The sequence below is a fragment of the Xenopus laevis genome, chromosome 3L (assembly GCF_017654675.1).
Source record: "Xenopus laevis strain J_2021 chromosome 3L, Xenopus_laevis_v10.1, whole genome shotgun sequence".
NCBI lineage: Eukaryota > Metazoa > Chordata > Amphibia > Anura > Pipidae > Xenopus > Xenopus laevis.
The window spans coordinates 80426775-80453763 of record NC_054375.1 but is presented as its reverse complement, the minus strand read 5'-3'; the positions used below and the strand labels follow the sequence as shown (position 1 = coordinate 80453763).

Below are 26989 nucleotides of genomic sequence, written 5' to 3'. Positions count from 1 at the left end.
GCGTGTCATATATTAAAAGGAAGTTGCTACTTTGAAAGCTCAACCAATGATAAACAAAACTCCAAAGAATTAAGAGGGGTTCCCAAACTTTTTCATATGACTAGAAAAATTATATTATAAAAAACGTGTTTTAAAAGGGATCCTACACTCTAAACTAATTTGTGCACAATGAAAGAAAATAAATTGCATTCTATTTTCTACTTTTCCATGTTTATGAATGATACATTTTCAATGCTATTAAAGTTATGTGCAAATGTAATTGCAGGTAAAAGCAGCGTTTGTTTTTCCCTTTTCTCTGGGTCTGACTCGAACAATGTAACAAGTCAGGAGTCTTCCATTTCGCTTATTCACATTTTGCAACATTGTTTCAGAAGTCAGAGTAAAGAGTGTAGAAAATGTAAACAGCCTAAGAAACATTGCTTTCACCATCAATTAAAATAAGTTCAAAACCATTAGAAATGTGTAAAAGGACTATATTGCATAGAAACTTTTTTGAAAAAAACATATAATCAACAATGCAGTATGTAATAAACTCACTAACACCCAATATTTCAAATAATTGCACAGGGAGATCATTGGTGTCACAGGCAAAAATTCAATAAAACTAAAAAGTAATGGCACAATGGTGACATCGTTCTTCCAATGTAAATTTAAATAAACAGTTCAGTGTAAAAAATAAAAACTGGGTAAATAGATAGGCTGTGCAAAATAAAAAAATGTTTCTAATACAGTTAGCCAAAAATATAATCTACAAAAGCTGGAGTATGCGAATGTCTAAAAGAACACAACCCAAGTTCCTGCTTTTCAGCTCTCTAACTGTAATATCCTGCTTGGAGTTGAATCAGTGACCTGCTGTTTTCATGCTGTCTGCATTGCCTCTGCACTATGTGTGTAGACAGTTAGGGGCAGATTTACTAAGGGTCGAAGTGAATTCAAGGGAATTTTTAAAGTAACAAAATTCGAAGTAATTTTTTGGATACTTCGACCATCGAATAGGATACTACAACTTCGAATTTACTTTGACTTCTATTCGAAGTAAAAATCGATCGAATATTCGACTATTCGATAATCGAAGTACTGTCTCTTTAAAAAACTTCGACTTCAATACTTCGGCAAATTAAACCAGCCAAAGTGCTATGTTAGCCTATGGGGACCTTCTATACAACATTTTTCTAAGATTTTACACATCAAATAAAAATCGTTCGATCGTACGCTAAAATCGTTCAAATCAGTCGATTCGAACAATTTAATCGTTCTATCGAGCGATTTTTATTCAATCGCAGAATTGCCAAATTTGCTGAAAAATCTTTGAATTCGATATTCGAATTCAAAGTTTTTTAATTTGATGGTCGAATTTCGAAGTTTTTTGTACATTAAAATTTGACCCTTGATAAATCTGCGCCTTAATGTCCTGGTTCACTCCTATTGCCATCTTTATAATTACAAATAGGCATGGCTTGTTTCACCTGTTTCTAATCTGGCCACAGGTGATCAGTGTAAGCCTTTAGGATGCCTATATAAGCCCCTGCTTACTCTTTCCCCATTCCCCTTGTCACATGTTCCAGTTCCTTTGCCTGCCCAGAACTCTCGCCTTGGTTCTCTTAAGACCTGGTGGCATCCAAATAGCGAAGGACTCCTACCAACTTGAAAGATGGCTGTTATAGGCAGAAGTGCTAGCTGTGACCTGAAACTTGGTTTCTGGGTTTGTTCTGGGTTTTGGGATAACATACCTAACACTAACTCTAAGTTAGACAGTGGCTTAAAGGGGAGCCACATGGACCATAACCGTTCAGTTCAGAGTTTCCAATTGATCCATAGAATGCAGGTCAGATTCAAAAGCAAACAGTTATGACTCATGTGGCTCCCCTCGAGTCACTGATTGGTTACTGCCAAGAGAGCTGCAAAGTAGGAAGTAATATTCTGGCTATTATGTTAGACATCCAGTCACTCCAGCCTTTATACATTACATTTTTGGATAACTAAATATATAGAAAACACTTTTTATTTTGCACAGCCTATTTACCCAGTTTTTATTTATATACTGAGCAATTACTTTAATAGCAAGAAGTAACTGAACCCCTACATTATAATTACTTTCTGCTGAATTAATCTACTTAGAAAGCAATGCCACATAATGGATGGATTCTTTATGGCTTCATGGATTCTTTATGAATTCTTCAGGAACAAAATAGCTCTTCACTGTGAAAAGTTTCAGGTGGTTCAGGATGGAGATTCGAAGTGAAACTAATCTTGAGTTTCTCAAATGCTCAGATTGAACCTAATTTTGTCTTTTACAAGTGAACTCTTATAATGGGTTTGACAATTTTTGAAAATGATTTTTAGAGCAGTTAGTTAAGGCTGTGAATCCCAGCCAGTAGCTAGTAAGCAACAGGTTGTTGCCCCTTTGTTGTTGCTCCTCATGGCCTCAAAGTAGGTGCTTATTGTAAAATTCCACATTTGGAGGAAACTATAGGAGGCAATTTACTTTAAATAGAGTCCCCTGCAGGCTGTCAGTCCAGCCAATTACAGCTATAATTTGGCAACACCCTGGGACTTTTTACATGTTTGTGTGGCTCCTCAACAAAACTGGGCCCATTCATAAATCATCAATTTTTTTTGTGGTCAAGGTTCTTAGGGGGAAAACTCAAGTTTTTTTGTGGAAAAATATGTAGAAGTCAATGGCAGATGTCACTGAAGTTGTTTCTTAAGATTGTTATCTGCGCTTGATAATCTGATAAAGTCTGGGTTTTCGTCTGATAATTAAAAAAATTTGAGTTTTCGCAGCAAAAATACGATTGAGTCAAATTTTTGGAGAGGCAATAGTACAACACTAGCTCTGTTTTTTTCAAGAAATATTATTGATAAATAAGTTCAATTTGTGGAAGGAAGTTTCATAAAAAAAAATATTAATTTGAGTTTTAGTAAAAACCTCCTAAAAGTGCATCTCATAGTTAAAAATGTTTGAGGACCCCCGGTTTAAGGGAAATAATGGGGGAAGGGAGCCTTTTGTGGAAATACAATATAATTTAACAATTATAGATCATAAAGCATTCTTTAGGAAACAGTTTGCTTCGTATTGAATAATATAACACCCTTTTGGTTTTCAAGCTGTTCTGGGCTATAGAAGCTGTGTACACTGCATTATTTATCACAGATGCATGGGTCATATGATGTGATGCTCTGTAAATTTCATCTAGCAATGTTAGTGCAGGAGAAAACTGGATTACTTGCAAGTTTATTTTTATTTCATTGAGGTAACATGGGTTCTCGTCTATCTTATACTGTGTGCTTCTTCTTGTGTTCAGACTAATGTTCACTTCTAAAGAACAGATGTGGACCTGATAAAATGGCATCAAGAACACGTTATTTGAAATAGATTTCTGTCAAAATAGTAGTTTCTGGTTTAGATAGAAGGATTATTTTACAAATATGCAGCAAGAAACTTGACATTGAAAACATCTATTCATGTATTTATCGAAATGTGAAATATAGTCTCGGCAAATGAACGCTGGCATACTTTCAGCAGCGATAATTCGTCAGGGCGAAACTATCTTAGCGAATTTTCTTTAGTGTTACTTTCTTCCTAGAGAAACTTTGTTAACATACTTACACTTACGTCAATTTAAATATGGTGGGTATATAAAGGTTATATGTATGTATCTATTAGTGAGGTTGGTGAAATTGCTGGACATGTCCACTTATTATTAATGATATCCAAGGAAGCAAAAAAAAAAAAAATAGAGATCCTCTATTGTCCTAGACATGAGCCCACCCTAAGACAAAAGTGGTATGAGCCTGGTGAAATAGAAATAGAAAAGGGTAACGTATTGAAAAGTTTACACTTTGATAAATTTGCGGATTAACGATCGAAACAATAAATACTGGACTTTTACATCTTAAATCCACTGTGCACTGTTTGCTTTACTTCAGCTGTAGATTTCCATCCCGTAACTCATCTGTAGAGAATCCTCCTTCAGTATCTTCAGAACTGGTGGCCATAGACAGGCAAATATTATCGTACAAAAATTTTTTCGTATATTTGGTGCATGTATGGCAGGAGATGAGATGACCAATATCGGCAAAAGACTTGGATATCGGTCGGCTTCTCTATCGGCCCCGGCGGAAAATTTTGATCGGGCACCTTTAAAGGGACCGAACATCTCCCACTGTTTAGTGCTGAATTCTATTGTTACTACCTGTATATCTGACGATTCAGCTCTACGCATGTCTAAGGCGAACCCAAATTGGCGAACGTCGCGCGACGTTCGCGAACATTCGGCGGACGCGAACGGCCGATGTTCGCGCGAATTAGTTCGCGGGCGAACAGTCCGCGACATCCCTAATGAACAGTCTTTCTTGGATAGATCTTTTCCAAGAAAGATTGTAATTGTTACATCTAAGAACACCCATAGAGATCAATTCCTCAGTCACTGTAAATTGCAGGTCTGATTGTCCACATATCTGAGTCTGTAAGTTATCAACTAACTTAGATATTTAGCTCTACAGGGTAAGGACATCCTTTCTCTTGTCACTTAATTCTGAATGTAAATGGTCCCTGTTAATTGAAGTATATACATACACTTCTTTGCTTGGAATAAAGCAAACAGTTTGGGTTTAATATCTCGGATGTGGGGATAGCACGTTTTAAAGGAAAACTATACCCCCCAAACAATGTAGGTCTCTATTAAAAGATACTGAGTAAAACAGCTCATGTGTAAAACCCTGCTTCATGTAAATGAACCATTATCATAATAATATACTTTTTTAGTAGTATGTGCCATTGGGTAATCATAAATAGAAAATTGCCATTTTAAAAAATAAGGGCCGCCCCCTGAGATCGTAAGATTCACTGTGTACACATACAAACCACATGTAAGGTCACATGAGCCAATTAACAGACAGAGTTCTGCCTTTTGCTTCCTCACTTCTTCCTGTTACAGTTAGTGTTGTAGTATTTCTGGTCAGGTGATCTCTGAGACAGCACAGATAGAGTCACGAAATGGTGGTTCAAGGCAAGAGATGTAAAAGGGCAATATTTATGTAAATATATATTACAGTTTGGTAAGATTCTTTAATATGTCATTCAATTTGATATAAACTATCTGTTGCTTAAGTTTTCATTTTGGGGGTATAGTTTTCCTTTAACAGCCGAGGGACTGTGGTTTTTCATATTTCATTATTGATATGTAAAATATACATACATATCTATACATAGGTGTTTTTTTATACTCAATCACCTTCTTATTTTCAATAGTTAGCTTGTGTTTAACTAGTATTTAAAGAGATACTGACACCTGAAATTAAACTTTTTTTTACATCTATTATAATATTGGCTTTGCAAGCTACTTCTACCTTTGCCATAAAGTATTTGCATGATGCTTTTACATTACCTGTCTGATCCCCCATGTTCCTGTATGAGGGGGCTGCCATATTTGTGCAGCAGGAGTCCGTTAGCATTAGAAACTGTAACTAACAGGCTGAGATGGGACAGTCAGGTTGGCAAAGTCAGAGTGTCAGAGTGTCAGAGAGTCAGGCTTAGGAACTTCAGCTAACAATTATATACAAAAACAAACCTCTCAGCAAAAAATGATAAACATGACCTATAGGTAACATTTAATGTACATTCATATGCTAAAATTCATTTTTTAGTGTCAGTATCACTTTAAATAAAAAAAAGCTGAAGGCTTTTTTTACCTGTATTAATCACATACAGTCATTCCTATAATGTTATTATTTAACCTAATATTAGTTTGAGTTTCCATGGTAGTGTCTACATTTTAATAAAGTGAACTTTTATTGCTAAAAGGAAACTATCATGTTTTTACTTTATTTTGAAGAGGTTTATCAATTACAGAGCTGAAACCGAAGATCATATGGCCATATAAAAGTTATAAAACTAGGAAGATTTATATAATGCTTGTCACACATTAGGTTTGGTACTGCTTATATGTGTTCACTTTCATTGCAGATTGAAAGTTATCTGCAGAATTAAATTGGGAGTTTAACAGAAACAACCCATCTGCACTTAACAATGCCTGCATAAATGTTCAGACATAATGAAATTACTAATGGTTTTTCATATCCAATGTGCCTGATTTTTAAAAAAGCTTTAACTTTCCCAATTTAAAAAATAAGGCTGCAATGAATGCCTGCGGGTGTCTCATAATGACTCCTGCTTCCTCATTTTAATGAATTTCTTATATGTAATGAATATTTAATCTTAATTTAGATACTAATTGTAAAGAGAGCCACTGAGGTAGGAACTTTAGCAACCTAATAAATGTTATAGGAAAATGACTTGTTATGTACCTGCATAATAAGTTTACATCCATTCATAAATCAAGTTAATAAAATAATTTCTATTTGTAAATTATCTATCAGACATTAGTTATAAAAAAAAATTGGACCTCTGGGTATAGGAATAATAGCCAGTGTTCTAAATGTCTGTGTGCAGCTGGGAAAATACTGTATCTCTCTCTCTCTCTCTATATACAGACATATTGGTAAATGAGAGAGAAACACAAGCACTCGTACAGGGATATTAAATATATAAATAAAAGTGTTCAGCAAACGTTGACCTATGAAAGCTAATTAAAAAGCCCACTGCATCAAACCTGCAGTGCTGACTTTCCCACTAAGGTAAGACTTTGGAAACTTGAGGGGGTTAATGTGTATAAAGGGGGTTAATGTGTATAAAGGGGGTTAATGTGTATAAAGAATAACGGAGGAGGCTACTGTGCCATTTTATAAGGCACTTGCTCCCCTATAAAACATATGTGCGCATAAGATAAGGGCATGTAACTGAGATATGGTTTGACCAGCAGATCAGGATGGTGACTGCAAAAAAGAGAGGGAAAAAACTGTCATTCATATATTTTACCCATCCTATATTTGTCTTAAAAAATGAATGATCTAACCTTTTGCACGTCATATTTGTATATGTATGTTTTTGAACACTGCAAGATCCTGCATAGAAACAAGTTTAACCTGGAAATGGAGAATCTACACTCCTAATATGCTGGTTCTCCTGTGTCAGCGCCATTGATTCTAAGATTTATGGCACACAGAGGGTGCTCACATTTTCTATGAACATTTTTTTTCAACACCTAAAATATCATCTGATTTTAAACAAGTTCTTCGATTTAATGAAGAGAACCTAGTTAAAGGGGAAGGAAAGGCAATTTACATTGGGGAAGCCAAAAGTTATGCACCGTCAAGTGATTTTATTTACTTACCTACTTTACCTTACCTATCAGCAGAAATCTACACCAGCCCAGGGTTCTTCCAGCTAACACCACAGAGCAATCCTCTTCCTTCTTCAGTTTTCTCCCAGCTGCACATGCGCAGTAGAGCGAAAACTCAAAGGCGAATTTTAACGAAACAAAATGATCCAATAATATATCTGCTTGTGGCAAAAGTAAGTAAATCAGCAAAGCCTGATTACGCACACATTTTTTGATGTGCATCATGGCTCAACAAAGGAGGTGTCTGAGGACCTCAGAAAAAGAGTTGTTAATGCTCATAAACCTGGAAAAGGTTACAAGACTATCTCTAAAGAGTTTGGACTCCATCAATCAACTGTCAAATCGATTGTGTACAAATGGAGGTAATTCAAGACCGTTGCTACCCTGCTCAGAAGTGGTCGACCATCACAGATAACTAACTGCAAGGTGTCTAATGGTCCAAGAAGTTACAGAGTAACCAAGCGTAATTTCTAAGCAACTGAAGTCAAGACATCTGTCTGTGAACTGAATCTCAAGAGACAGTGGGTCATGCATCCTAAACACACAAGTCATTCTACCAAAGAATGGTTAAAGAAGATTAAAGTGTTCTGGAATAAAGTCCTAACATTAATCTAACTGAAATGTTATGGAAAGAAACAAAGGGAGTGGTTCATGTGAGAAAACCCACAAACATCAAAGAGCTGGAGCTGTTCTGTTTAGAGGAATGGGCTAAAATTCCTCTGAGTCAATGCGCAGGATTGCAAACGTTTAGTTGCAGTTATTGCTGCATAAGGGTGTCAGAGAGCACGATTCACTTACTTAAAAGGTTCACAAACTTTCATGCACGGCTTTGAGAGAGAGAGAGAGAGAGAGAGAGAGAGAGAGATTTTTAGGTACATATTTAACAAAAAGTGAAAGTAAGAGTTCACCTTTTAAAATAAAATCATATATAAGTTAACATTACATAAAGTTCACCACCATTGTATATTGGAGAGATGCCAAGACAATGCTACCTTGCAGAATGCATAGTTTCCAACTGTCCTTTTCCTCGTGGGACAGTCCGGTTTTGACAGTCCCGGATTGTTAGTGAAATGTCCAGAGTTTCTCTTTGATCTTCCACACTGAACAGTGACTTTCAGCTTAAAGGGCAATTTCACTTTCATTAGCCAAATTGTAAAAACACATAAAACCTTACCCTTAAACCCCCAGAAATGTGTTCAAACTTTCCAAATATAGGGGTGTGACTACAAAGTGGGTGTGGTCAAAATTTTACCGAGCTACGCACAGCAGATCTTTTTGTCCCACTCTGTTTTTCAAATGTTGACAGGCAGGGCCGCTATCAGGGGGCACAGAGGGTACAGCTGTACTGGACCCGGCAGTCTTGGAAGTGTGAAGGGGGGCCTGGCCGCTCTACACTACCTGGATTGCCGGGCCCCCCTTAAGAGAATATTGAAAAGCCACTGCCGGAATTGTGATAAAAGTAAAAGGCCCGGATACACGGCCATCTCTGCACCACAGGTCTCACTGCATTTCTCCCTGCCTGTGAGAGACCATACACTAACCAATAGCAGCAGAGGTGTATCACAAACCCGCCTCCTCCCACTGGCTTACGTAACCAGGCGCTTGTTGGATAGTTTCTCCATTTGATTCCGTGCCTCCTCGTGTCCAATGACAGTTCAAATGCTACTGAGGGAACATCAAATCTCTGCTAGCAGTCAGCTGAAAAGTGGTCTTTTTTTTTTTAACCCCTAACCACCAATGTTTTTTATGTTACTTTTATGGGGGACCCTGGACACCAATGTTTTTTTTAAACTTAAGGGGGGCCCTGGCCACCAATGTTTTTTTTTCATCTATGGGGGGCCCTGTCCACCAATTTTTTATTGTTTAACTTATAGGGGGCCCTGGCCACCAATGACTAATTTTAACTTGTGGGGGGTCTAGACCACCGGTGTTTTTTTAAAACTTGGAAGGGGGGCTGGCCACCAATTATTTTTTTTTAAATTCGTAGGGACCTGACCACAAATGGCTTTTTATAACTTGTTGGGGGGGGGGGGGGTTAGCTAGTATGAATGTGTGGCTTTTTTTAATGTGGTGTGGGGTGGGCGGGATCTGGGGTGGGGTTTGGGTCATGCTGGGGTGGGACAAGGGGGACCAGAAAATTTTGTTGTACGGGGCCCTGTGATTTCTGATGGAGGCCCTGTTGGCACTGGCAGGTATACACATGCACCTAGCACTTTGCAAATTAACAGTTATTACAGTTTTGCCCTTTAAGCTGGAAGTCTAACTTCTCCCAAGGGACCTGTTATCTTATATTGTTACAATTACTTATTTGCTTATCTCAAAATCGTTACTAAGTATCTTAGCTGAACCTCGTGGCTGTCCAGGCTGTACTGGGCTCTCTGCCAAAAGCCAATTCAGTTAGAAACATTGTATCTTTTTTTTTTGCTGTTCATTGCAGAGAAAACTGGGACTTTCCAGTACAAACCCGTACTTGCGGGCTGAGCTGTCAAAAGAGGGACTGTTCTGCTGAAAACGGGACAGTTGGGAGGTACTGCACTTCAGCGAACTGCACATACAACTAAATAGCAAAGCTCAAGTTCTCCTAAACAGCAAATACTCTCCCGGCCACTCTTCGAATTAGCACAGACACTTCATTCTCAAATGACACATAGTTCTCTAAGCAGCAGAGCCCGAGAGCTGGAAAAACTTTGTTGACTTCCGCACCGCTCAGCACGAACACTTTTGATTGGTAAAAGCGCAAGAACCTGGTCAGCTAACCAATGGCTGCACAGCTTGTTTCCTTGCAGGAAAATGGCGGCCCCCATAACACGTAGCAGATAGGTTTCTGCTAGGAAAAGCCTCAGCCTTGCAGTTTCGTTTTTACGATGGTGGGGAGTTTGTGATGCAAGTGAAACATGTCAAACGACGCGGACAGAAAGCAGTTCTGGAGGAGGAATGTTTCCAGAGTGCCGGGGAGGTGCGTCACTGATGGAACGAGCAGCGACTCTTTTAATATATACACTTCCTTATTGAGCTAAATGTTACTCTCTTTCACTGATACATTTAAGAAGCAGTAACGAGTTTACTACCGTCCACTGATATATTGTAACAGCACCAATAATTACCCCTCTTCACTTCCGGCTACGAGTCCGTACCACCATTTACTGTCACATTTACATCTGTTGACAGTGAAACAGAAAAAAATCCTATAAGGTTCGCTAATCGCTGCAACTGCGCATAGTAATGAGACGTGCATTGATTGGTGCAACATGTGTTGTTGTCTAGGGCTTCATAGCTGTCACATTGATTAATTCCTAAAATGTCATAAGATTTTCCCTTTCTGTAACGTAGTATTTAAATGTAATAAGTTAACAGCTGCTTGTAACAGTCTTAAGCAAAAAAGCAAATCCTGATTCACACATTAATTCCATTAAAGGGGTGGTTCACCTTTACGCTGACTTTTAGTAGGTTATAGAATTACTAATTCTATGCAACTTTTCAATTGGCCTTCATTATTTATTTTTTGGTTTGTTATGTACTTCCTTTAGTGGCAGAGAGACCATAATCACCCATGATGATTTTCTATTCATTTGCTGTGGTCAGCTCAAACTTACATGGTTCTGCAATATCTTAAAGGAACAGTTCAGTATAAAAAATAAAAAGTGTGTAAATAAATAGGCTGTGCAAAATAAAAAATGTTTCTAATATAGTTAGTTAGCCAAAAACGTAATCTATAAGGCTGGAGTGACTGGAAAGTATCCAGAACACTACTTCCTGCTTTTCAGCTCTCTAACTCTGAGTTAGTCAGCGACTTGAAGGGGGGCCACATGGTACATATCTGTTCAGTGAGTTTGTAATTGATCCTCAGCATTCAGCTCAGCTTCAAAAGCAACATATGACCCATGTGGCCACCCTCAAATCTCTGATTGGTTACTGCCTGATAACCAGGGTAACCAGTCAGTGTAAACCAAGAGAGCTGAAATTCAGGAAGTATTGTTCTGGCTATTATGTTAGATATCCAGTCACTCCAGCCTTTATACATTACATTTTTTATAGAAAAAAATTATTAGAAACATTTTTTATTTTGCACAGCCTATCTATTTACCCAGTTTTTATTTTTACACTGAACAATTCCTTTAATAGCACTTTCAGCTGTATCCTATGTAGTAGTCTGATATCCGAGCACTGTTGCTGTAAATTAATCTATTAGATTGATTGAATTGACTCGTGGTACAGAAGTCTGTAGTGGGCTGATTCTTGAAGATAGTTTGTCTTATTAAAGGAAGCATACTATATTGTGTGTGTTGGCTTCACAAATTGTATGTCCATACTAGAGCACACAGAGCATAACTAGGGAGACATAACATAAGATGTTACTTTTCACATTGTCTGCTTCAGTACAGTACTCTATAGAATAAAAGCAAGTGTTTGTTGCCAAATTCCATTTATAAATGTTTTGCTCAAAGGGCACATTTTATAGTCAAACACTAAAGTGCTGGCTATTAGATCATGCACCCTAAACAAGGAAGTAACTAAAAAATCTGGAGCTAAACTGGCTGTAACAGAAACAAAATAAATATGAATTCAGGGAGAAAGGTATGTTATTCTGTATTTAAAAAAGGAATACTTACTATGAAATACAGTTACGGGTAATACAGTTATAGCCTACTTCGGCTTTGGCTAAATCTAAAAATGTGTCATGTTGTGTGGCATCTTCAAGGCTATTATCATTGCAGGAGATTTGTCAGCATTTAATAGGTGCTTTATAATTGGGGCCATTGTGAATGGTTGGATCCACCTGTATGGCACATTCAGTCAATTACAAACACAGCGGGTCACATTTTCAGGTGACAGTCTAGCAAGTGTGGCATATTTTTCCTCGTATGTATCTTATGAAAACATCCAATATTTTACAAAGGACTGGCAAACAGGTTGCCATTATTCAACTTTCAAACACTTTTTTTTAGTTCTCTTGTTTTTAGATTGTTCAACAGCAACAGTTAAATTTTTCCTAAAATTGATTAATGTTCCTGTCTCTGGTGTTTTGGTCTGGCAGCTAAGTAATTCACGCGCAGATTCTGAACTGTTACAATTTGCAACATTTAGTTGATACATTTCTCAGCAGCACATGTGGAATATTAGCAACTATTGTATCAATTCTAACAGCTGCCTTTAATGAAACTGGGATTCTGCTCAGCAGGGCCAAACATAGGAAATGGACCAATTAATGTATCAATTTAGAACAGTTTACAGTCTTGACCCCATTATATGATTCTCTCTGTAATTGAAACGGTTCAGGAAGGCCACCATTATATTCCTGAGGGACATAAGGGTTAAGAAGGGGGACGACGAGGAAATTTTAACAAGTTTGTAACAGTGTTATTATTAAATTAGTTCTAGAGTATATAATGGAAACACCTCTTTTACCTATACACACACACACACACACACACTCACTCTATAGTTCAATTTTTATAATGTCATAATAGTTAATACAGGTATGAGAATTGTTATCCAGAAAGCACAGGACCAGGGGTTTTCTGGATAATGGAGCTTTCCGTAATTTAGATCTTCATAACTTAATTCTACTAGAAAATCATGTGAACATTAAATAAACCCAAATACGCTGGTGTTGCTTCCAATAACAATTGATTATATTTTAGTTTGGACCAAGTACAAGGTACTGTTTTATTATTACAGAGAAAAAGGAAATAATTTATTTTTTAAATTTGGGTTGTTTGGCTAAAATTGAGTCTAAGGGAGAAGGCTTTTCCATAATTTGGAGCTTTCTGGATAATGGATTTCTGGATAACAGATCCCATGCCTGTAGTTTGAAAGAATATGGAGTGGTATTTATAAAAACAAGCAGTGTTCATATATTGAGCCTAAGATCATGATTTCCCTCTAAACAAACAAACAAACAAAAGTACACACTTGAAACTTTTTTTTTTTGAAGTTCTAAAACAAGTAATACTCAGTATTATCTCTTTATTACTAACTGTTTAGACCATCTTTGTGTGTATTATGTCCTGGAGCTTGTAGTCTTATTATTCATGGGCACAATAGTATGCCATGAATAATACAATTCAGCTCTCAAATCCCACAGCAGGACCTGTTTTCTTCTTACCTTATGTAGAAGCTTAAGTTGTGCAGAAGGCAGGGAGTCTTCTCTTTCCTTGATTTGGCAAATCTAACAGAATAACAACTGCTTTCACATTGAGGTTAGAAGATTAAACATGCCTTAAGATGATAGAAGTTTTGTCGTTCAAGGACTTTTTGGATATAGACAGATTCTCAAACCAACACATTTGACAGCTAAAATGAAAAAGCTTATTTTGCATTCTTATTAAATAGTAAGTGCAAGACAAATAAACTAAGCCATCATTTGCATGTTGGGAGGGTTTGAAGATATATATATATAGATATATATATATATATATATATATATATATATATATATATATATATATATATATATATATATATATATATATATATATATATATATATATATATATATATATATATATATATAGATATATATATATATAGATATATATATATATAGATATATATAGATATATATATATATATATATAGATATATATAGATATATATATATATAGACAAAATCCAGGGATTGACAGCACTCCAAGGATATACATCAAGTCAATAGTTCAAATGAAAGTGGAGATTTATTGGTGATCCAACGTTTCGGCTCTGTACAGGAGCCTTCGTTAGGGAAAGACGAAGGCTCCTGTGCGGAGCCGAAGCGTTGGATTACCAATAAATCTCCACTTTCATTTGAACTATTGACTTGACTTGACTATTGACTTGATGTATTTCCTTGGAGTGCTTTCAATCCCTGCATTTTGTCTACATACTCAGACTAGCACCCAGGTTTCTGCATACTAATAGTTGTGCATTCCATTCTGTTTGAATATATATATATATATATATATATATATATATATATATATATATATATATATATATATATATATATATATATATATATACCAATTATTCAGAGACCAGTACTCCCTGTAGTAAAAGCCAATTTCTTTATTGTGTCTGTGCCCGACGTTTCGGTCCCTTTTTCAAGGTCCCAATCGGGACCGAAACGTCGGGCACAGACACAATAAAGAAATTGGCTTTTACTACAGGGAGTGCTGGTCTCTGAATAATTGGAATATACATAATTACCGTGCACCCCTCCCTTTGCTGAAATTATTTGCCTTGGAGTGCGGATACTCACTTTTTATATATATAAAAATAAATAAATAAATAAATAAATTCTCTGTTTAAATGAGAGTCTTTCTCTTAATATCATTATCCCATAAATACTGTACCTTACTTTTGGGGCTTTGTGCTTCACTACAACAGGGGTAGTCAAATACAAGAGGTCCTCTGCACATTATCAATATATGTCCTCTGCACATTATCAATATATTTAAGACAGAGACTTTGTCTCTGTCTTAAATATATTGATAATGAGTTGAGTGCAGAGGACCTCTTGTATTTGACTATATGTATTTTGTGGTCACACCCTCATTGCACCCCCGCCTAATGGTTTTAAAAAATAGTGGTGAACAATTCCTTGCAATTGCATAATAATATTTGGGGCAACTGGGATTATTATCTAATTTCTAGGGATGACCGATCCTGATTTCCCTCTTGCTTTCAACACAGCTCGGAATATGTAATGTCTCTACTGGCTGCTTCTTCCCCTTCCTACGATATCTCTTGTGTTGGTTGCTTTCTTCTCTCCCTCTTCTTACTTTCCAAACTTTTTTATTATTTTGACTGTTGCTTTTTCATTACGGTTGTGCTGTTTTGATACTTTTCTGTAATTCAAACTTCAGTCTGTACTGTAATTTAGATACCTTTGCATGGAACAGAACTGATTGTTATAGATGATGACATGAGTCTTTTGTTGTGGACTATGTAAGTTTATTGTGAAACTCAATAAAATCTTAGTTACAAAAAAAAAAAAAAAAAAAATAGTGGTGAGCACAACTTTCCCTTGTTTGTTACAACAGGGGTAGACTTTCTGTGTCAGTTTGGGTTATCTGTTCTTGGCACTAAGCTAGAAAGGCATTTCAACATCCTGCAAAATAAACAAGTAACATGACATGTTATACAGCCTGTATATATATGTATTTCTGTATATATTTATGTCCATTTATATCTCATATAAGGAGCAGATGTCTTGCTTGTTTTAGTAAATTTAGAGATACCTTAATACATTCTTCATAATTAATCAAATATGATATTATAAGGAAGATTTTTGGAATTTCACTAATGTGGCCTTTAACTTTGATTATTTTGTTTATAGCTTCTGTGCTGTTAGATTAGGTAATTCTTCAGTGATGTCAAGAAGGCCTCACACTCTGTTGATAATTCTGAAAATATGTGCTTTTCTTTTATACCTAGTATATTCTGTGGTATCCTCCATCTTAAACAAACCCATGTGTGGACCCTGGCACTAGGCAGCTTGCTCCATATTTTTCTCTAGGATTCCCCTACTGCATAACCCCAAGTTAGCATTTAAAATTGCATATAGGCTCTTCAAAATTGTTTTTAGGAACATGCTTTTGGATTTTTTATTTCATAAGGCAGATTTACATTGCTATAAGCAATGTGAGCATACAATGACTAGTGTAAATTAATTACTACAGTATATTTTAGATTCCATTACAGATAGATAAGCAGAGAATGCAAATAAAGTAATGGACACCGCCTGATGGATTATTAAATAAAAGACAATACACTGCCATGTTTTGAATATATTTTTATTGACTTTGGTGTTTTTACCTAGCCAGTAAGGGTAATGCCACACATCACCCACAGACTTGATGTGGGCCTGGGTGTTGACGCACAGAGCGGTTTCAGCAACGAAAAACCTGTTCAAGTGTATTTTCGTATGAAAATCCGCTCCTTGTGCCTACACCCTCACAACGTCTCACAATAACCCTCACAATTGCTTTTAATTGTGGTAGTACCAAGATCATTATAGTAAATTATAATATATATTAAAATAAAGTTACTTTGCTAGACTATGATCTAATAAGCCTGGTATCCAGAAAGCTTTGAATTATGGAAAGACTGTCTCTCATAGACTCCATTTTATCCAAATAATCCACATTTTTTAAAATGATTTCTTTTTTCTCTGTAATAATAAAACAGTATCTTTTACTTGATCCAAACTAAGGTATAATTACTCCTTATTGGAAACAAAACCAGCCTATTGGGTCTTTTTAATGTTTACATGATTTTCTAGGAAATTTATATGAAGGTATGAAGATCCAAATTATGGAAAGATACCTTATCCTGAAAACCCTAGGTCCCAAGCATTCTGGATACCGGGTCCCATACCTGTACTATATTCAAGACATTTCCAGCAAAATTAAGTGAAAAAACTGTATCCTGAATTTATTCTTTTTTCCTTTACCAGTATTCAACATGTATATGGTGCTCAGCATCCTCCTTTTGATCCACAGCTTCATGGCACGTAAGTAAGCATTTTATTCTGATTCTGAAGACTTGATTTAAAAAAAATAAAATATATATATATATGTGTGTATGGTCTTGAGAAAGGTCTTAGGCAAAGACCGAAACGTTGACCTGTTTTTTTAATAAGATGTATTAAATAAAGGAAAAATTTTTTAAACTCTTTAAAGGCTCCTGGTGTGCACCTCGCCCTTCTGAGATTGTGTATACTGCTGATGAGAGTAGCACCTGGGTCATTCCTGACTGGAAGGTGTGCTGAACCGACTTGGACTAAGTGTATATATATATATATATATATATATATATATATATATATATATATATATATATATATATATATATATATATATATATATATATATATATATATATATATATAAATATAAAACAATATTCACACACAAGTCAAAGTGCTTAGAGGAGCTATTTTTACATATTACAAGCATATCATATGAGGTGCAAAGCTCAGCTCTAGGTACTATGGAGCCCTGTACTTTTTAGGGTCATTCACTAGTTCTAGGCTCCCTTAGCACTTTCTGCTTGCACACATATTACCCCGTTTGTATTTTTGTACCGAGGTCCACTATTTACTACTTCTTTTAAGTCACTTAAGGTTCTTTTCATATTTTTATGTTAGCTGCTGCTGACTGCCAGCAGAAAAATCATCTTGGGGGTTATTTATAAACACTGGGTAAGTTTGCACCTGGGCAGTAACCCATGGCAACCAACCATATGCTGGCTATCATTGTTCTACCTACAACTGGCTGAAAAAAGCTCTGGTATTGAAGGTGGTTGTAATGCTGTAATGTATGTTTTGGAGACAAAAAGTGAATATCCTTGCTGACTTGATGCAACCAGGAATAGACCCACAGGGGGGACACAACCTTTCATCAGACATACACTAAACAATATAATTAGGCTTTATTGCCTAAGGCGCCCGAATGGCTTAGCCTGGGCCTGCAACAGTCCATAATAAATATAATATAATAATAATATTCAGCATTTATAGTAATTTAGTCCATAAAACCTGCATAATAGTACAAAAGTCCAAAGATATCTGAACCTGTGAAGCATAATGTGAAAAGGAAAAGTGCCATAACATAACCCAATGAAATACTTATTTTCTTTTTTTGACCTGTCTCTGTTCTTGTGGAAATCACTTTGGATTTGAAATGTCACATTTGAATCAAACACTCAAACACCCTGAGCCTGTTGTGCTGGTTGTTTTGTTGCTTATGATAAGGGGGTGACTTTCCCCCATACTGGGCACCAGGCTGTTATTTTTTGAAGAGAGGCAAGGGAATGCTGGTGAATTTTCTCTCCTTCTGCTTTTTAGCCCAGAGGACCTGCCATCCATGATTTCCAAATATAATTTAAAAAGTTTTTCCACTTTTTCTCAGTCCATTTTAAATGAGATTGGGCTCAGAGAATGCAGTGATAGTTCTTGATCTTGTTTATATGTGGTTTCTGCTTTGTATGGTAGAGATTTAAGTTGCTTTTGTAGATGAATCGATAAACTGTTTTCACAGATAATGGTTGTCAGAAGTATTTCTGAGCAGTGATTTCTAGTACAGTAATAACTATGTATAAATATATAAGGGGATCATATAATAATCCCTCTAATGCTTTATTTACCAGTAGGTCTTTCCAGCTGACAAGAGGGCATCCATTTCAATTAGAAGAAAGGAGATTGCATCTTAATATTCAGAAGGGTTTTTTTACAGTGAGAGCTGTAAAGATCATCAGTTGTACAGGCTGATACATTAGATAGCTTTAAAAGGGGGTTGGATGGCTTTTTAGCAAGTCAGGTAATACAGGGTTATGAAAGATAGCTCATAGTACAAGTTGATCCAGGGACTAGTCCGATTGCCATTTTGGAGTCAGGAAGGAATTTTCTCCCCCTCTGAGGCAAATTAGAGATGCTTCAGATGGGATGTTTTGCCTTCCTCTGGATCAACTAGCTATTAGGCAGGTTAAGAGGTTGAACTTGATGGACGTGTCTTTTTTTCAACCTAACTTACTATGTTACTATGCAATACACACTTACATTAACACTTACATTCACATGCATTTTTGGGGGGTCACACATTCACACCACTCATACATACTTGCACACGCATACAACTCTTATTTTGCCAAGTGTACGCACACGTTTACACACTTACACAATTTCTTTTTTTTTTTTTGCCTGAAAAAACTGTTATTGTCATTGCCAATATGTTCTAACCACACTGTGCAATAACGTTTGTATGTTTTTTTTGTGATTATATTACATTTTTGTTATTCTGGTGGATTTTTATTAATTTTATTACATTTTTAGCCAGTGTATTGTATGTTCTGCAAAGGCATTGCTTGCTTGTTTCTGTCCATAAACTTATTTGGCCAAGCTAAAATATTCACTGTAATATTTAACTGTAATTTTAAAAGCTGATTACACTAAGCAAAAAAAAAAAAGCACATTGATTTTAATGGTTTTATTGCATTTTAGTGATTTTATTGCAGTCTGCGTTTATTTGATAACTGTTTTATGCCCATGGAAATTTTGTGTGCTGTATTTCCATTTGGATACCTCTGCACACCACATATATTTTGGTAATTCTATGTATACTACACATCAAAGTGTTCAATAGACCTCTGGTGTTCATATACAGGATGTTTCCTTTTGGTACCTAAAATGAGAGAGAGCTAGAAAGAGGCAGCTTTGAGGTAATTTTCAGGTATTTCATCGAACCGACTATTTTGGGAAAGCATTGTGACTCTTTAGTTTAGAATAGAAGGACATGGTTTCGGTTGAATGTGTATTTTCCAAAAATATATGGTTTTGGAGGGTCAACATATCTTTTTGTGTTTTTACCCTACAAAAAATGCAGTAAATGTGTTGATTTTTCAAATAGCCTCCAGAACAATCAGCTGCTTCAAGGGCAAACAAGGTTTTGAGCTATATTAAAAGAGGCATAGATTTGCGGAAGTAGGGGTTATTCTTCCACTGTACAGAGCACTGGTAAGGCTCCATCTAGAATATGCTGTACAGTTTTGGTCTCCAGCACTCAAACAGGACATTACTGAATTAGAGAGGGTCCAAAGCAGGGCAACTAATCTGGTATGGAAAGTCTCCTCTATGAGAAAAGGCTGGTCAAGCTGGCATTGTTCACACTGGAGAAGAGGCGCTTAAGGGGTGATATGATAACTGTGTATAAATATATAAGGGGGTCCTATAATAATTTCTCAAATGCTTTATTTATAAGTAGATCCTTCCAGCTGACACAGGACACCCATTCTCATTAGAAGAAAGGAGGTTCCATATAAATATTCAGAAGGGTTTTTTTTTATAGTGAGAGCTGTGAAGATATTGAATTCACTTATTCAGTCAAACTGGCTGATACATTAGAAGGGATTGGATGACTTTTTAGCAAGTGAGGGAATACATGGTTATGTGAGATAACTCATAGTACAAGTTGATCCAGGGACTGGTCCAACTGCCTTCTTTGAGTCAGGAAGGCATTTTCTTACCCTCTGAGGCAAATTGAAGAGGCTTTAGAAGGTTTTTTTTTTGCCTTCCTCTGGATCAACTAGCAGTTAGGTAGTTTATATAGACCTAAAAGGTTGAACTTGATCAACGTTTGCCATTTTTTAACATAACTTACTATTTTACATTAAAGTGATACTGGCATGTTCTTGTTTTTGTCAAGGTCCTTATCCTTTTAAATGCATACATTGCAATGTTCTGTGTAAAAAAAAAAAAAAAAAAAAAAAAATTTGATTCAAATCCCTTACTGAGCCATGGCGTATGTATCTGTGTTGAACTGCAGCATTCACTTTTGTCATACAAAGTCTACAACCATTATGCTAGGTGATTGTACAAAGAGCCAATAGACTGAATATACTGTTTACCAAAGCCTAGAAGGTCTATCGGCACCCAAACCCAACATCATAGTTGAGGCAAATGAGTGGCCACCACTGCTGACATCACTATGCATTGTTTATAAGGTTATAATTTCCAGTTTATATTTCTAGCTGTCTGTTTAAATAGCACCAGTGCAACAAAACACATTACAGAAATGGATTTTTGGTTTTCAGAATGAATGCTTTGGTTTTATTTCTTATTCTGGAAAATGATTATTAATTTTTTATGTAAGATTACAAATTCTACTGTGCGAGTTGTACAAATGTTTTCTAGAAACATTGCTCAAATATGGCATTTTTCTGAGCATATGGGTTCCATTTCTTAATGCCTTTGTGCTTTAATGCTGATAAATTGTTAAACACATGTTTTTTTCTCAATTAACACTTAAGCTAAGTAGTAACTTGAATGTAAAATGTGTTCTAAACAACACTGCTGCTGTTTCAAGAAAGCAATGTTTTACTATAACCGTATTTGAAAAAGGGCTATAAATCAAATTAGGCAAAAACATAGCCAGTGGCAAATCTAAGATATGTAATTCAGAGGTATTATGTATTTTTATAATGAATGTGTATGAGTAAATGTGTACTCAAAACTTATAGTTTTGTAATTGATTACATTTATATATACACATATTTAAACTGCCTTTGTAGTCTGTGTATAGAACAATATATAAACTTCATGTGGATTCTAAGCACTGACTAGAATATGGGGACCTGTCCTGACAAATAATGCAATAAAAAAGATGTTGTCTTACTCTCCCTTTACCTCATTTCTTTGCTTAAAATATTCTAAAGTAAATAAACCATCTTTTTACTTAAAACAAATTATTTACTCACCTAGGGGCGTATCTATTACCATTGGAGAAAAACATTACCAGTGATTTTGCCCATAGCAACCAATTAGCAACTCAATTTCAACAGTCACCTACTAGACTGAACTACTGGGGGTTTCAGTGTCTGCAAATACACTGAAACATATTTCATTACAAACTTTTTTTTTTTAATATCAAAATTTTTATTCAACACAGTGATGATATACAGTATAAAATGCCTCTCAGACAAATTGTGAAACTTTTTCAAGATTACAAATCCAGTTGTTTTAGATTTATCACAACTAGATATTTTCCCTCTTGGGTCGATTTATCATATACACACACATTATTAGCAAGTATTGTTATTTTGATAGTGATGAGAATATATAATAATGTCATTAAAGGACAATGTGATCCAAACAATTAAGCACCTTTATTAATCTCTGCTATGGCGTTTCCATGAATGTTGTTCTTTGCTGTTATTCATTCAAGTTATTTCATTTAAGGGGATTATTTAACAAAGGTCAAGTTTTTGAGGGTTGTGAATTTTTTTTTTACCTCGAATAAACTCACAACTCAAATGTTTTCTTTTATGAAAAAACCTGAATTTAAAAAACTCAATTGAATGCAACTGGGGGAAATACAAAAACAATTTAATGAAGGCTACAAATATGTTCACATGGTTCAAGGGACCTCTGCCACTTACTTCTACATGACCTCAATAGGTTTTTGCTGGAGTATTTTTGGATTCTGGCTTTTTGCAGCTTCAGGGAATAATAACAAATCCAAAAAAAAAAAATCAAGTTTTTACTGAAACTACCCTTGAAAAATTTTTCAGGAAAAACCATAACTCGGCCTTTAATAAATAACTCCCTAAGTGTTCCACATTTAAAATCTAAATTACTAGATTTGAAAGCGTAGTGTATGTCTGGAAACTATGGTGCATCTATACTTCCAAAATACATTGTGTTTTTTAGGTCATTACTAGATCCTAGAGCTCATTTAATGTAAAATGTAATTGCTTTGCAACAGAAGAACATAGAAAAAAAACACGTTATTATCTTATAATACACAAAAGCCATGAATATCCTGTAAATTATATCCTTATAAACGGTGAGTTCTGATGTCATCAGTTATAAACGGTGAGTTCTGATGTAATTTCTGTCACGACTCACCGAAACTTGTGTATTATAATAAATAAAGTACCCCCAGTTGCAAAATATGAGAATTTTAGAAGTTACCTCGGAGTTTCCTGACCTGTATAAAAACACGAGGCCGAAGGCCTCGTGTTTTTATATGGTCATGAAACTCCTCGGTAACTTATAATATCCTTATATTTTACAAAAGGGGGTACTTTATTCACTATATAAATTTGGCACAAGATATGCAATCACTTCTGGGTTTTTTTTTGTTTTTTTTAAAATCTTAAAAAAATTAGCTATTTCTTACTTAGACCTACCTTTGTTAGGTTCTAAAAAAATGATGAAATACTGTTTATAAAATTAGACTATTTTGTATTGAGACTTGGATATTATTTTGCCAAAATATACGCCATTATCCAGGCAACCTTCATCTTTGTATTTCAACACATTTAACACATCAGCATTTATTGTAATATGTCCAGCAGAGCAATAAATGCTTTGAGTATCCACATGTGGCTAGAAACCGGATGGAGTGCAATTAACTTCAAAGGCTCCCTCTAGGCTATTGATCACAATCCTGTAAAAATATAACTGTTTTGTAAAATTGAAAATTATGAAAGGGTTGAAAACTTCAGTTGCAATGATGTTATTGTATTTTATATGCAGCACTTGTACTGATTCTGTGCTGTACTGATTCTGTAACCAATGAGTGGTTACAGCAGCAGACTCCTTATGATGCCTTCATGTTTTGTCACTTATTGATACATTGTTGGTAGGAAGCAGAGAGCAGGCAAATGTTTACTCCAGTGAAATGTATTTTAGATTCAGAATGTGACTTAATTTCTGTGTTCACACTCCATTTAAAATACATTAAAATGTCATATTTTGATTGTATTTCACTTTTTTATTTAATAGTAACATTTTACTGTCAAACAAGTAAAAACCCATACTGCCTTCACAAAGTAATACTTCCTCTACAAAGAGAGAATTTTGAGTTAACAAGCTTCAAATGGGTCATTTGTTGTAAAAAAAAAAAAAAAAATACAGGTATTGGACCTGTTATCCAGAATGCTTGGGACTTGGCGTTTTCTGGATAATGGATCTGTCTGTAATTTGGCTCTTCATATCTTAAGTCTACTAGAAAATAATTTGAACATGTTGAGGCATATTTATCAAGGGTCTAATTTCGAATTCATGTGAGTTTTTTTTAAAACTCCCTTTAATTCAATTGAATTTGAAATTTGACTTAGGGAAATGTATTAAAAAAATCCAATTGTAAAAACTCAGACGAATTTAAATGAACCAAAAACTCGAATTGAATTCTATCAAACTTGATTACAGTTTTTTCTCAGAAAAAAACTCGAATGTCAGGAAGGCTGCAAACATCTCCTAATTGCTCACTGGACCTCTCCCATTGACTTATACAGCAATTCGGCAGGTTCTAGGTAGCGAATAGTTGAATTTGAATTCTTAAAGGGCCAAAGTATGATAAAGCTCGAAAATAGAATTCGATTTTTTCTAAAAATAAATCTCGAATCGAGTTTGATATTTCCCATTTGATATTTCCCTAGTCAAATTTGACAGTTTTGAATTTTCAATTTTACCCTTAAGAAATCTGCCCCAACATAAACCCAAAAGGTTGGTTTTGCTTCTTTTAAGGATAAATTGAATCTTAGTTTGGATCAAGTACAAGGTGCTGTTTTATTAAAAAGGAAGTCATTTTTAAAAATTTTAGTGGAGTCTGGGAATTAAGCAGTCATGGAGACCGCAATGTTTGGTCAAGGGCTGTGTAAAAGGAGAGCAAATTGCTGCATAGAGCTAAATATGGACTATTATGAGTAAAATTATACATTGTATGTATATGTTTGTATTAAACTTTCACAACCCTCTTCATACTAACATTGTCCCATAGACTCCATTTTATCAAAATAATCCAAATTTTAGATTTCCTTTTACTCTGTTATAATAAAACCGTACCTTTCACTGCTTTTCCAGACTAAGATATAATTAATCCTTTTATTGGAGTTATTTAATGTTTACATCATTTTCTAGTAGGCTTAAAGTGGACCTGTCACCCAGACATAAAAATCTGTATAATAAAAGTTATTTTCAAATTAAACATGAAATCCAAATTCTTTTTTTATTAAAGCGTTCATAAACTCATTTAAAAATCTTGGCTATCAATTAAATATTGCCTGCCCCGCCTCTATGCCTTAGAGCATAGAGGTGGGGCAAGCAATTACTTTCACTTTCCATTCAGCACTTCCAAGATGTCACTGCTTTCCCCACATTCCCCAGTTCTCTTAACAAATTAATTGTGTAACCAGGGCATGGGGATGGATATCAGGTCCCCCAGTCTGGTGCACAAACAAGATTCTGAGTTACTGCAAGGCTTGCCTTAATAACACTGTCCAGAAAATGGCTCCTGCCTGCTTGCTATAATAATGAGTTCCCAGACTGATGGAAACAAGATTCAAATAATTTATACAGTGTAAGTAAAGTTCATTTTGCTTGACTAACATGATAAAATAGGATTTGGAATATTTTTTTTTGGGTGACAGGTTCCCTTTAAGGCATGCAGAAAGACCTGTTATCCAAAAACCCAGGTCCCTAGCATGCTGGATAATAGGTCTCATACCTGTACAAAGAACACAGGAAATAATGATATGGCTGAATATTTAGGGCTGGAATGACAGGTTGTCATTTACCCCTGACTACAACGGGTAGTACAATAGCCCATGATTTCATTTGATAAATGTACAGTATAGGATTTTTGTTAGAGATCGCCTTCCTAGTCAATGAGAAACAAACTAGGGAACAAAACTCTAAAGAGTGGAGACATGTCTTCACTTATAGGAAAGCCACCCAAATATGTTGCATGTTGATAATAAGGAATTGTAATTAACCAGTTATTGATGTGTTCAATGCACCTGCCAGCACTTTGTGAAACAAGTTCTGGATGGTATTTAAAATTATGTTTTGCATAATCTGATTGATGCTCACATACGACAGTAAGGGAAAAGTATAATTTTTAAAAGGATCATCTGCTTGAAATTGCAGACCCCTCCCATTCTTTTGATCAGCTAGACGGACTTTAAAACATACACCATTATGACCCTAGTTTTTTTTATGTAGCGGGAGCAACTTACACAGCACCTTTACAATATTATAAGAGACATGGCGCAATACATTAACAAATAAGGGTTACATAATGAAAAAGTAGGAAAAGAGAGACGTTTATGTTATATGATTATTATGGTTACTCCATAAACTAAAGGTCTTGGCCATATTCACCTGGACCACCAGCCTTTATGGTGAGTCTACCTTCATTCTTTCAACTAGTTTGGACCCTAGCAACCTGATTGCTGAAAATGCAAACTGGAGAGCTGCTGACTAAAAAACTACAAAAAAATTAAAAACAATTTCAAAATGTTTCAGAATAAAACTTTCTACATCATACTAAAAGTTAACTCAGAGGTGAACAACCCCTTTAAAGAGACACAGTGGGCACATTATGCAAAGCCTTGTCACTGGTTCAGTTTTGTAACTGCTGTAAGTAACTGATAATCCACATTTCTCAAACGTCCCTTGGTAGCACAGGTACCAAAGGGTTAATGTCCTCTTCCCTCTAGGAGGCAGGATGACAGGAAAAAAAATGCAGGGCTGCTCCTCCTCTCCCCGACATTAGCCCATCCCACTTTAGTTTTTTGTCATCCTGCTTCCAAGGAGGTAGGTAATATATTTTTTTCCCTTTATTTTTCTAGAAATATCACTTGTATGGGGTATGCTTTTGCGCTGCCCTCATTATTTCTACACGTTTGGGTTTGTGTGCGAGTGTAGCAGGCTTTTACGCTGCGGTACACTTGTGTGTCATGCCTCACTAAACTCAGGAGGGAGAGGCGAGTGCTCTCATAGACACAGCACATATCAGGGCAAGGTATGCGCTACCATATTCCCTATGGAGTGACACAGTCCTCTTTACAACGGCATGCTTCTGCGCTGCTAAAAGTAGAAATCATGGGAAGACATGCTTTCGCGCTGTTATAGGCACAGACAGTAAAGGCATGCTATTGCGCTGCCACAGTCAAGTAAACGGTCGCATTGTTAGACCGGCGGTCGCATGAGAAGGTCAGGGGGACGTGCGCACGCATTGCGTGATGACGTCATTGACGCGCCAAGCGGTTTCGCGCCGTTCCATTGTTGCATAGCGCATTGCTGCGCATCAGACAAAGAGGGCTTACTTTCAGCTCTACTCTCTGCCGACATTACCCTGTCCCTCCTGACTAACAAGGTAATCTTTTTGCTTTACCTCTGGGGCTTTTTGGTTGCAATCTGCTTCTTGCCTAGTGCCTTACTAACATAGTGCCATGCCATTATGGAAGGGGAGACTACTTCT

At 35.9% G+C, this 26989-nt stretch overlaps 1 protein-coding gene across 4 annotated transcripts in view; it reads left to right on the top strand.

Annotated features, from left to right (window-relative positions):
* The first annotated feature begins 9931 nt into the window (after positions 1-9931).
* LOC108711168 (TBC1 domain family member 22A) overlaps positions 9932-26989 on the top strand; it is a 297560-nt gene continuing 280502 nt past the window's right edge. For 2 of the 4 annotated variants that reach the window (XM_041586439.1, XM_018252620.2), the window contains exons 1-2: positions 9963-10200; positions 16681-16737. In XM_041586439.1, coding sequence (XP_041442373.1) covers positions 10139-10200; positions 16681-16737 — 119 coding nt within the window. In that variant the 5' untranslated portion in view covers positions 9963-10138. Of the gene's footprint in view, positions 10201-16680; positions 16738-26989 lie in introns of all 4 variants that reach the window. The other 2 variants (XM_041586438.1, XM_018252619.2) reach the window with 2 other exon arrangements.